At 42.4% G+C, this 12741-nt stretch overlaps 1 protein-coding gene across 3 annotated transcripts in view; it reads right to left on the reverse strand.

The window, feature by feature from the left end:
• The window catches only part of tbrg4 (transforming growth factor beta regulator 4), a 33144-nt gene that overhangs the window by 18620 nt on the left and 1783 nt on the right, over positions 1–12741 (reverse strand). For all 3 annotated transcript variants that reach the window (XM_063198619.1, XM_063198617.1, XM_063198618.1), the window contains exons 2-7: positions 12083–12610; positions 10812–11165; positions 9902–10076; positions 3490–3647; positions 2531–2641; positions 334–478 (exon numbers count right to left, since the gene is read on the reverse strand). In XM_063198619.1, coding sequence (XP_063054689.1) covers positions 334–478; positions 2531–2641; positions 3490–3647; positions 9902–10076; positions 10812–11165; positions 12083–12526 — 1387 coding nt within the window. In that variant the 5' untranslated portion in view covers positions 12527–12610. The remainder of the gene's footprint in view (positions 1–333; positions 479–2530; positions 2642–3489; positions 3648–9901; positions 10077–10811; positions 11166–12082; positions 12611–12741) is intronic.

A 12741-nucleotide genomic window follows, 5' to 3' on the forward strand; every position in this document is an offset into this window, starting at 1 on the left:
TGGTCACACACGTCGCTGCTAGTTACTCGCTCAGCGAGTTAAGTCAATAGAATATCTATGTGTCCCAGAGAGACGAGGAGGCGAGTAGGCGAGGAGAGTACAAGTGATGCGATGTGGGCGGATCCCGAGTTGAAAATATTTGAACTTTGAGCGAGGTCAGTAAGCGAGTAACCAATTGGAATGCAGAGTTCGCTACTTCTCGTCGATGCATTGGTAGTTAAAGGCGCGGGAATGTTTAGCAAACATTCCATGAGCAAGTGGTGACTAGGCGAGTAAGTGAGAAGCTAGTAAAGCCCCCCCCCCCAAAAAAAAAACTTAGTTCTGAGCACTGACCTGTGAGTTTGTGCAGCAGGCTGGGCTGCCTGAGGAGGGCGAGGTGTTCTGGCTTGAGCTGCTCCATCACACACAGCGACCACACCACGTCCACCAGCAGGAACGGCTCCAGCTGCTCCAGGGTGCCCGCTAACGCAAAATGCACCTGCAGCCACACACACGCAGGCACGCACGCACACGCACACACAAACTCAATTATCAAACGCTACAACAATTACAGGTTTGATATGCTAACGCTAGGTTTCTATATCTGTGTGAAAGTCTATTGATAGTCGAGTACATCTATGGCCAAAATAGACCAAACCCCCAAAAAATTGATACAAAAGGTTTTTCAACTGATTTCAATACATCCAGTTGTCCTTACTAACATACTAAAAATCTAGGAAAATCTAACTTCAGGAAAGGTGTCATTTTCAAGATCAAAGTTTTTTAAAATAAAGGTTACTACATGATAATTACATTGGCATGAACTAACATTTTTTCAGGATCTGTTTGTTTGGAGTGCTGTTTGGGTGGATAAAGACACTACTGCTATGGTAATATCCATGTGCTGTTTGTCAGGGCACATCATCAGTGATGAATCATGGTGTCACTAGGTATTTTGGGTCTTTCAGCAGCTGAACTGAATAGACAGGAGCCACTACATGTGTAAGTAGAGGGCAAGGTGAAAGGGTTGGTACTGGAGACAGACAATGTCCTGAAAGGACATAGGGCTTTAGCATAGCTTTCGGGTAAGCCAGAGTAGGGCCTGTTGTAACTTCATAGGCAAGGGTCAGGGCCTTGTATTCAATTAGGGCATGAAAAAGAGGAAATGACTGGGAAACTGAGGCTATGTGGTCAGAGAGTGATAGATGGTCATCAACAATGACACCTAGATTTCTTGTGGCCTTATTTGAGGCAACAGTAGCAGAATCCATATTGAGTTTGATATCATGGCAACCTAAATCTTTGGCTGGGATCACCAGCAGTGCATTTGGGCGAGGCTCAACTGAAGGTTGCATTCCTTCATACTTGTGGATAGTTCAGAGAGGCAAGCGGAAATGTATGTGACCGTGGAGTCATCTGGCACAAAGTAACTGTGCTTCATCGGTGTAACAGTAGTATGAGAGGCTGTGAGAACAGAGAACATGGCCCAGTGATGTGGTGTACATGGCAAATAGGAGTCCCAGCACCAGCCCTTAGGACACCTCTGTGGAGAGGCCATGATTTGAGGACAGCTGACCTTGCCCTTGATACATGCTAAGAATGATACCACCAGACTCAAAGAATGTCTGGAAGAACTTGAGAAACATAAAACTCAATTATTTATCTAAGAGAGATGTTAAATAATCATGTTTCGAAAAAAAAATGCTAGCTGGTGTGTCTGCACAAAGATTTTTAGATTTACTACAAAACAAAAAGAGATGTCCATAATCTCTTCTGAAGATATCTTCTGGTTTACTAGAAACAAAATAAAAGAGTAATTTTGAGCTTGGCTTTTTCAGATTTTGAGTTTTTGCATTTTGAAATTTAATGCATATTTAATTAGATATAGTCCAATTACCATATTAAAACATACCATTTCAGAAAACTTGCAATACATTTTTTTTCTCACAAATATGTGAGTAATCACCGGATTAAGTTTCATGGTGATATCGGCAAGCTAAATTTTTTGGCCTATTCACCTGGAGTGCCATGTTGAAAAAAACTCATTCCCCAAAGTCAGATTTTACTAGATTTTTAGTATGTCATTTAGCAGGTCCAATAGTAATAGAATCCATAAAAAAAACCTTTTGTATCAATTTTTTGGGGGTTAAACCCTAAATGTACTCGCCTATGAGTTTTTAGTTGCATGCACCAACTGTTATATACCGCTATGTCTATGCCGATCAAACAGAAAACCGGTCTCACACGCTCAGTTACTCATAAATGCTGTATACAAACATATACACACACGCAGAGTAATGAAATAAAATGAAATGGATGAAAGATGACTAATTCGACTAATTCGAATCCTGATTATCGACAGAGTGTCATGTTGTTCTGTTGCTGTTCTGACCTTGACGAAAAAAAGCCACACACCACACACAAACACTCTCACACACGCACGCACGCACACGCACGCACACACAGGCACACTGGACATGGACGAAAGGATGACTCCTAAAACAAATCCTAAATGATCACCACAGTGTGGTATCGTGCTGTTCCTTCTGACCTTGGTGAAGAAAGCGTCTCCTTTACTGGGCTGGAAGTTGAGTCTGGCCAGAGACATCAGCAGGTTGCAGAGCTGCAGGGTGCTGTACTTGTCAGCGTTGGCCACGTAGTGCTGCCAAGCAAAAACAAAAACAATATTATGAAATGAGTAAAAAAACCAATAAAACAATTAGAATTAACATAAAATATTGCAAGGACATAATATTATACGACATTGGCCACGTTTACATGACACTATTAATTCCGAGTTAATAATTCAGAATGAAATAGTTCTGTCAAGTTTACTTTGATCTTTCATTTAACTCCGAATTGTAAACTGTTTACATGACATTTTTCAAAGCGGAACTAAGCTTTTTTCAGAATTAAAGTGAGTTAATTTGAAATTAAATGTGTCATGTAAACGTAGCAATTGTAATATTCTTAGTTGCTCTGTTGTGTTAATGACCGAGACGGTTATTTTCCACACGCCGCGCTCTTTGTTCTATTCTTGTTGGTACATCTCTGAAGTAATCAAGTATGTAGGGAATATATTGCACTCGATTTCCTCCTTTTCCTATTCCTTTTATTCATTCATCACAGGGTCGGACAGACATTTCGGCTACAAGAGCCTTCGTCAGTGTAATGAGAGAGACAGTAGAATAAAGTGGAACCGATTTAACTTTGAAAAGCTGCACCTGCAAATTAAGATTTTTAAGGTCTGAACTTTTTTTTTCTACAGGATGCTCAGTTTTTAAATCTTACTGATTGTGACCATTTCTGTTTTTATTGTCAAGTGGTCTTTGTATTTGTACTGTGTCTTCAAAGTATGTCTGTCTGTGTGTTCTATGGGTTCTTTCAAGTCCTCCTACTTGTCCAGCACTTTGGACAGCTACCTCTGTTGTATTTTAAAGTTAAAACACAAACTTTGTGCTTCAACGCGAAAACAAACAAACAAAAAATAAACAAAAACAGCACATGTACCTCTGTGAAGGCTTCAAAGAGGGGCAGGTGTAGCCACTTGAGGAAGGCGAAAGACTTGGCACAGCGGGCGACGTCTGTGGCACTCAGCTCTGGCATTCTGGGTAGCAGCTCCGACGCGATCCGCTGGAACACCTGTGTCTGGTGGAAGTTCAGCTTCCCTGAAGCAGGAGGAGGTGACATCACATGCTGTTAGAGTACTGTTTCTCGACGGGGACTCTATAGCCCCCCAGGTGGCAATGGGCAGCCCTAGTGGGGCGATGAGAAAGATACAGCTGAGATGGGGTGGTGTTTAGTTTCCATTGGGTGACATTAGTCCATTTTATGTTTTAATTCTAAGAGGGGGCGTTGGCAGGCTTATGATGAGGTACAGAATGTGTTTATTCAAAAAAGGTCTAACTCTGTTAGAATAACACCATGGGTTTCTTTCCATTATCCTTACTCCTGTCCTCCCTTGAGCTTGTGGCCTCGTGAGGACGTTGCAAGACCTCATTGGTGACAGAAGTTAAATTCGATATCCCGCAAAAGAGCAATTTAAAGGCCATTTTCTCATTAGCAATCGGGATGTTAAATGGCGAAATGTTTTCCAGAAGTTGTTATGGCTGGGCTGACAGTGGGGAAACTTCTCCACGGAGGCGGGGCATCAGCAAAACTCGAAGCAACAAGCATGGTCGAGGACGGGAGTTAGGATAATGGAATGTAATGAACTGCCTTATCGTGTAACTAATCATCACACATTCACTGAGCAATAAGTATCAATAATAGTAGCAAGAATCGGTTTAAACAAAAAAGAGAGAGCATGCAATAAGCCTGTCTCAAATGTTACTTCAGATATTACAGTTGTTTTTAATTGCTTAAAAATATTGTTATGCAATTCATATACACATTCATATACACTGGAATAATGTTAAAGCTTAATTATATCCCCGAAACGCGGAGCGTCTGGGATGTAATGGTTTTGCGTGCGCCGCCGCGTTCGCCGCCGCCGCGTCCGCCGCCGCCGCGTCCGCCGCCGCCGCGTCCGCCGCCGCGTAAGGTCTTTCGTGTTAACGCGATAACTTTTGAACGGATGTTTGGATTTGTCCCAGATTTGGTGTGTGAATGCTCTAGGGTAGGTTCATGAACTGATTCGAGTTTGGAGGTCAACAATTTCAAGATGGCCGAATTCAAGATGGCCCGAATTTTTGTTTGGCCCATTACTTCTGACCGGGTGGATGGATTTGTCCCAGATTTGGTGTGTGAATGCTCTAGGGTGGGTTCATGAACTGATTACAGTTTGGAGGTTAACACTTTCAAGATGGCCGAATTTTTGTTTGGTCCATAACTTCTGACCGGGTGGATGGATTTGTCCCAGATTTGGTGTGTGAATGTTCTAGGGTAGGTTCATGAACTGATTTGAGTTTGGAGGTCAACAATTTCAAGATGGCCGAATTCAAGATGGCCGAATTTTTGTTTGGCCCATTGGGTCATTCCAGCTGGAATCAGCAAATGGTCCCCACTCGACCCCCTCGGATTTGCTTGAAAAAAATATATGTGATGGCTTCAACATCCAATAGAACATATCCACCATTGCAGATTTCAGCTGTGCATACTTTTTCCACAAAAAATCTGTAACTAAGGACACCCCCTCCCCCTGATTTGGTGTCACTGCCTGAGTGACCATATTCAGACTTAATTATCTCCAAAACTGTTTGTGGTAGGTCCATTATTTTTTCAGGGCTAAGAGTCATAGACCTGACAAGCATACATTACAATTTGCAGCACTGTATGTCAAATTACACCTTAATGCTGGCCCTCTACTTTTCTTTGAAATTAAAATTGCAAGGGTTTTCAGATGTCCATAAAAACCTCAAATTTCAACATTCAAGGTTCATCCTTGGTACATGGTCAGATATGTTCCATGCCTTTCACATCACATCATATTTAATATAAGGGTCCAATGGTTGTTGAGATGCAGAGGTCCAAAGATGGGCAAAAACTAATTTATACCATTATTTGGAGCAATATTCCCAATCTATGACACCAGTTGTGAACTTGCTGTTTGGTGTCTCTGAAAGGTAATATTATTATTCATAACATATCTAAAAATTGGGATGGTGTTTTGCCCCATTATTTTTATAATGACTTTTAAAAACTCATTCCTGTGTGACATGCAGGTGTACCTTAGAAGACCTGTTACCTTAGAAAAATTGGGTTTACTACACCTAAAATGAATAGCCAAGTCAGTGTACACTAAAACCTATAATCTCTGATACCAAATAGGTGATTTTATACTTGTTCAGTTCAGTATTTCAGTATATCTGAATTAACCCTCAATTCCATCCTAAGAAGGTGGCCAATCCCCTTAATTTTTGTGTTCCATTTTCACACAAAGATGGCGGCTCATGGAGGCAATGGCATAGTTCCAAAATAGTTCCAGGAAGTCAGCATCATGGGAAGGAAACAATACACCATTGTTTGGAGCAATATTTCCAATATATGACAGCAGTTGTGATCTTGCTGTTTGTTGTTTCTGGAAGAGGATATTCTTATTAACAACATATCTAAAAATTGGGATGGTGTTTTTCCCCTTTATTTGTATAATGCCTTTTCAAATCTCAATGCAGTGTGGCATGCATCCCTCAAATCCATCCAAAGTGGCGTCATGAAAAAAAAACCCACCATTTTTTAGAGCAATACCTCCAAAGTATGACACCAGCTGTGAACTTGTTTTTTGTTGTGTCTGGAAGAGGATATTTTTATTAACAACATAGCAAAAACATAGAATGGTGTTTTGCCTCATTCCTTTTAATGATCGTAAAGCGTATTGCTGTGTGACATAAGCCTGTGATCAAATAGTGCCGAGGGAAGCGGAAGTGGTGAATTGTTCTGGGCCAAGGACATGGGGGAATCAAGATTGGGTACTCATTACATTGTATTGGGAAGGGGTCTCTTCAGACGACTTTATCCCGGGCCCAGCCAAAGCTGTTAACACCCCTGCTTGTTCAGCTCAGTATTTCTGATTTTTTTTTCTGGGATTCTGGCCTCATCTTTTTAAGTGTACTATCGGCCAGATGATCAAGTGACTACGCAACATGTTCTCACTGGCGCTACGTTACCAATAAATTCAAGATGGGTGCGAGAAGTCATTAAAAAAAACAAACTCTGGAAATAAAACAAGGCGTTGATATGATTTCCTTGATCCATCAAAGCAGGAATAAAATAATCTATATAACCAAGACTATTGTTGTTATTGCTGACGGTGATATAATATTTGAAAACAATATGAAATGAATGAACCAAGTCAGGAACTTTCAATGCTCTGGCCTGTGACAAAACATTTTGTACACACTTAGCTTTCTATCACCAGTTGCATCTTATGAGTTGACTTTACAAGGTAGCTTGCCATTGTCAATGATGATACATTGGGTATCTGCACTCATGTCATTGTTAACATTCATCCTTCATCGGCAGTTCAATGAGGAACACCATGAGGAACTCCAGAGGTAATAATTACATTAAGCATACCAGCACACTCAGGGCACTTCGGTCATGGGAGGATGATGGGGGGCTGGACGTTGTACAATCAGGATCCCTGTTTACAAACTGTCTCCTCCTATGTGTCATCTCTAATCAACTTTTACTTTCCTATGCGACCATAAAACAGTCCCACCCCCACCAACAGTCACCACGACAGAGGTACCCTGACTGTAGAACTGTGCCCCGCCCCCAATCCTCCACCATATCTGAACGATTTTGCATGCTGCAAATCTTCCTTTCGGCTTCTATTATCTTGCCTGGATCAATGTGATGACAAACTTTACAAGTAATGAACATTGTGTACAAGCATCCAAACCATGATCGTTGAAATCACTGCTGCTAACCTGCAATCCACTTGTCAGCATTGCAGTGGGGTATTATACAATTATGCAAGCAGCTGACTTAGATCGCAACAATGTGACAAGAACCACACGGTTGTCTGGTGCCAATATGAACTTCTGTGCCTTCAATATTCACCTGATATTGAATACTGCATGCAAGCAAACTCTTCTAACAAAAACTCCAGGACCATGCTGTCAAAATAGTTTGAGGGAATCTCAAGCCAGTATGAGTCAAGTTATTTTGCAATACAGCTGGTAACTTAACGAGTAAGACACAAGCTTCATAGCAAATATAAAGTTACAGGTGCTGATTGAAAGATTAGTTAGGATGGGAGTCCTTGTTGCAAACAAGAGTGCTACAATTCTTTAATCCTCTCCTATTTCATCACTTTATTCCAAGACTACTACTACCACTACCACTACCACCACTACTACTACTACCACTACTACTACTACTAAAATGATGATGATAATTATTATTATTATTTTACAATTAAAATAATGAATGTCTATCAAAGCCATGTGCAATGTGCTATTCTTGCTGTGTGCCATCAATCAATTTATTTTCAAATGTTATGGTTTCCCTAGAATTTGCTTTGTCATTCACAGGGTAGCCATCTTGTTTTCACTGTTAAGGTGACATCAGAGCCATGGATTTGAGAGTTGCGACAAGTCGGTTGGTGACATGGTCCTCATAGCTTCAAGTAATTGTAGCCAATTGAGATTTTGAAGTCCGTTATAAAAAGAATGAGGCAAAACACCATCCCAATTTTTTGATATGTTGTTTAAAAAAACATCCTCTTTCAGAAACACCAAACAGAAAGCTCCTACCTAGTGTCATAGATTGGAAATATTGCTCCAAACATTGGTGCGAATAAATTTTTTCCCATCTTTGGACCTCTGTATCTCAACAACCATTGGAGCCTTTTGTTAGATATACTATGATGTGAAAGTCATGGTACATATCATACCATTTACCAAGGATGAACCTTACATGTAGAACTTTGAGGTTTTTACAGACATTTGGAAACCCTAGAACATATGATATCTACAAAAAGTAGAGGCACATTATTACGGTGTGATTTGACTTACAGTGCTGCAAATTGTAATATATGATATTCAGGTCTGGGACTCTTAGCCCTGAAAATATAATGAATCTGACACAAATCGTTCTGGAGATAATTGAGTCTGAACATGGTCACTCATGCAATGTCGCTAAAACAAGCGTAGGGGGTGTCCTTATTTACAGATTTTTTGTGCCAAAATTATCCAGAGCTGAGTTCTGATATTGTGGATATGATCTATTGGATGTTTAAGCCATCACATACATTTTTTTTCAGGCAAACCCGAGGGGGTCGAGTGGGAGATTTTTCAGAAATTTGCTGATTCCAGCTGGAATGACCCCATTACTTCTGACCGGGTGGATGGATTTGTCCCAGATTTGGTGTGTGAATGCTCTAGGGTAGGTTCATGAACTGATTCGAGTTTGGAGGTCAACACTTTCAAAATGGTGGAATTTTTATTTGGCCCATAACTTCTGACTGGGTGGATTGATTTGCCCGGTAACTCCTTAATTTAATGGTTCACCATTTCAGTGAATCTACCATATCAGGTTAGGCCTACAGTGTAATAACCAGTGTAACAATATTTAATACCATGTAATACTAGTGTAATACCAGTGTAAAAATAGGCAATACCAGGTACAGTGTAATAACCAGTGTAACAATATGTAATACCATGTAATTCTAGTGTAATACCAGTGTACAAATATGCAATACCATGTATACACTTACACACAAATGGCCTACATGATACAAGTACCAAATTGGTACATGGTGTCACACTGGTATGACGTGGTATTAAATATTGTTACACTGGTTATTACACTGTACCTAATGTGGTATATCCACTGTAATAGTGAACCATTAAAACAGTGTTACCATTTGCCCCATTTTTTCCTTCATTTTCACAATAGTCATTTGGTTTTAAGCCTCTGCACGTCATTGATCTATGTATAGATATTAAATATATTTATTTTATATTTTGTATTTATCATAAACGTTCATGAAAAGGTGGACGGGAGTGGTAGGAATGATTGGGGACTGGAAGCGTCGTGTTTCGGGGATATACCTTAAGCAGTCGAAGGCGACTGCACAGGCAGTCTAGTTTTTGACATCTACAGCAATAGCAACTTGGTCCTAGCAAGGTAATACCCGCCTAAATCCTTGGAGTAGTATAGGAGATGTGTAACGAACTACCAACATTTATGATTTTGTTTTGTTTGTTGTATTATAGCTATATTTTCATTATGAAGTACCGTAAGCGAAGGCGACGTCGAGCAGCAGTGATGAGCTCCTTGGAGTAGTATAGGAAATGTGTAACGGACTACCGATATGTATGATTTTATGAAACATTGTTTCATTTGTTTTGTTTGTTAGTATATATTTTCATTGGAAGTACCATAAGCGAAGGCTACGTCGAGCAGCAGTGGCGTGGTAAGCTCCTTGGAGTAGTATAGGAAATGTGTAACGGACTACCGACATGTATAATTTTACCATAAGCGAAGGCAACGTCGAGCAGCAGTGGCGTGGTAAGCTCCTTGGAGGGCCTCTGCTGTAGGTGGTAGGACAGTGCCCGCAGCAGGGGCACGGTGCGACGGTTCTGGGCAGCCAGCGCCTGCGCCACCCTGCGGATGTCCTCCGCAACAAACTGCTCTGCCAGCTCCAGGGCCTGGGATTACAGGGAACAGGGAGGGATGACAAAGGGTTAATGGGGACGGGGGAGAACATTGTTCATATTGTTTTTCATTGTCATTGCTGGGAGCTGATTAAATCACAGGAAGGGAGCATATATGGCATGTGGATACGTGTGCACAGCATACATGAAAGCATTGTGTTAACTTGTGTACACTCCTGTTTACAGTACAGTAACATCAGTTGTGGTTAAGTGATAAACCTGGCTATGTTAACCAACAGGAGGAGGTAATCCTGCTAAAATATGGTCCACAGGTGTCATTTAGCAAAGGAAATGAGGCCTTCGGGTTCTTCTATTAGGAGATTTACAGCTGCTTCAAGGTTAAGTTAACCTGGTTTACTACTAAGCCAGGTTCTTGGAACAGTCAGCACACATGAAACCATTGTGTGTGTTCACTATACAGCCCTACAAAGGCAAAGTGCAGTAATTACATATTTTGACGAATTGAGTTTAGACTGAAAATGTTCAATTTACCTCCTGTATCATGTGAGAGAACCTAGTGGTCTAAATGTGTATTTTTTAAGAGACATCATATCCATTTGCCAAATTTTCAGCAACTACAATAGCAATAGTGTTGGCAAAGTTATTGCACTTTGCCTTCGTAGGGCAGTATACTTGTGGTAAAGAAAAATAATTTCCCCTCTGAGATAATATCTATCTATCCATCCATCCATCCATCTATCTATCTATCTATCCATCTGCACCAAGCACCTTATCCCCCAGCTTGTCGTTGAGCGAGGGCGGCAGGTGGGCGGCCTTGCTGGTGAGCATGCTGACGGTGCGCGGCTCGCTCAGCTCCGTCCAGCGCAGCTCCAGCTGCTTGGGCAGCTCGTTGGCCAGCGGGACCCCAGGACCCTGCCCCGGGCCCAGCCCGTGACGCGCCAGCCTGGCCTGCTCCGCCACCACCCAGTCCAGCAGGTAGGCCAGCTGCTTGTAGGAGAAGCGGCGTATGCGCCACAGCGCCTCCGTCTGCAGGGAGCGGAGCACTAAGTGGTCCGGTGACACGTCCAGCAAGGAGATGGCGCGAAGGACGTTCACCAGCGTCCCGTTCCACACCGATGACACCTGCAGAAGTAGACAGACAATGATTACGATATTGACTTGCTGTCTTTTTGTTCCATGTTCACTAGTGTCCCGTTCTAAACCGATGACGCCTAAGAAAGCAGATGGACAATGATTACAGATAGGTACACGAGTGCAACATTGTTTGATTTGACTTAATTCAATTACAAGCAAGTTCAACTCTTCCTTGTGTGTCACTAGTTTAGGTTAGGTTTCTTTATTAGTCTCAATCACAGAGGGAAAAAAGAGACAGCTACAGCAATTCAATGTAATGTTGTACCCATTTACACCTGTTAAGGACATTGAGTCTTATTTTCAGTAGAGTCAAACATCTTCTAGTAGAGTAAGATAATTCAAAATGCAAAGCAGTGTGCTCAAGTTCGGTCTCCAAGGAATATAGAGGAGGATTGGTGACAGCTTGCATGTGCGCCATCTTCACTGTCAAGGGAAGTCAATTCATTCTCAACCCAGTCTCCAAGGGTCTCCTAAAGCAGTGGTTCCCAACCTTTTTCTTCAAGGACCCATATTTTTATTATTGTAAGCTTTGGTGACCCAACCGCTCGAGCGCCTGCACAAGAGATAGTCACATGATACTCTGTTTCCTGCGAAAACTCATTTTAGTTATCATTTTATTCCTCAATTCTTCTTCGGTAAAATATAGAATAAATGTTTAATGTTGCACTTACATATGGTATTAAAATGAAACTCCTTAAAATTAAGAGGGGTTCGCGACCCCCTGTGGATCTTTGGCGACCCATAGGTTGGGTCCCGACCCATAGGTTGGGAACCACTGTCCTAAAGGAACGCTCACCCTACATCACATCACATGGATCCAGGAAATGCACGGGCGTGAAGTATCTTACTCTACTAGAAGATGTTTGGTACAGTACTGTGAATGGGGAAGGTTGCAGGGCTCTCACCTGTGAGCTGACTGTCTGGATGAGCTTGGCGCAGTCAGAACCATTGATGAGCTGCTCTCTCTCCTCCGCACTCCTCTCCAAGGCCAGCCGGCTGACATGGACCAGGCAAATGGCAGCCTGGTTGGCAGAGCCTCCATGCTTCACCCACACCTGCAACACCTCCTCAGGCGACTTGGCCTTACTGATCAGATCATCGAGTTGGGTCCGCTTGAAGGAAAAGCCCTTTTCCTCCTCTTTTGCCAGACCGGGTCGGTCAGACAGTCCTCTGGCTGCCCCTGCGGTCGCCGCTTGTGCTGCTGACGGCTTGGCTTGGAGAGGGGAGCCCAGGACCTCGGCAGACTGAGCAGAGGCACTGGTCTGGAGGAGAGCGGAGGCGGCAGGGAAGCTTCTGGTGGCGGACCGAGGCAACACCAAGGCCAGGCGCCCTAAAAGCCTCATTGTCATCTGTTGAGGGGAAGAGTTCAGTTCCAACACAATGCCGGCAGCTCCGAAATCCTTCAAGTGGCAACCATGTTGTCACCACAGGCACTGGGGAGAGAGACAGGTGAAGAAGGTGTAGAGAGAGAGAGAGAGAGAGAGAGAGAGAGAGAGAGAGAGAGAGAGAGAGAGAGAGAGAGAGAGAGAGAGAGAGAGATCTTCTCAGTACAATGACATTTAAA

This window comes from Engraulis encrasicolus, chromosome 5 (assembly GCF_034702125.1).
Source record: "Engraulis encrasicolus isolate BLACKSEA-1 chromosome 5, IST_EnEncr_1.0, whole genome shotgun sequence".
In the NCBI taxonomy this organism is placed as follows: domain Eukaryota; kingdom Metazoa; phylum Chordata; class Actinopteri; order Clupeiformes; family Engraulidae; genus Engraulis; species Engraulis encrasicolus.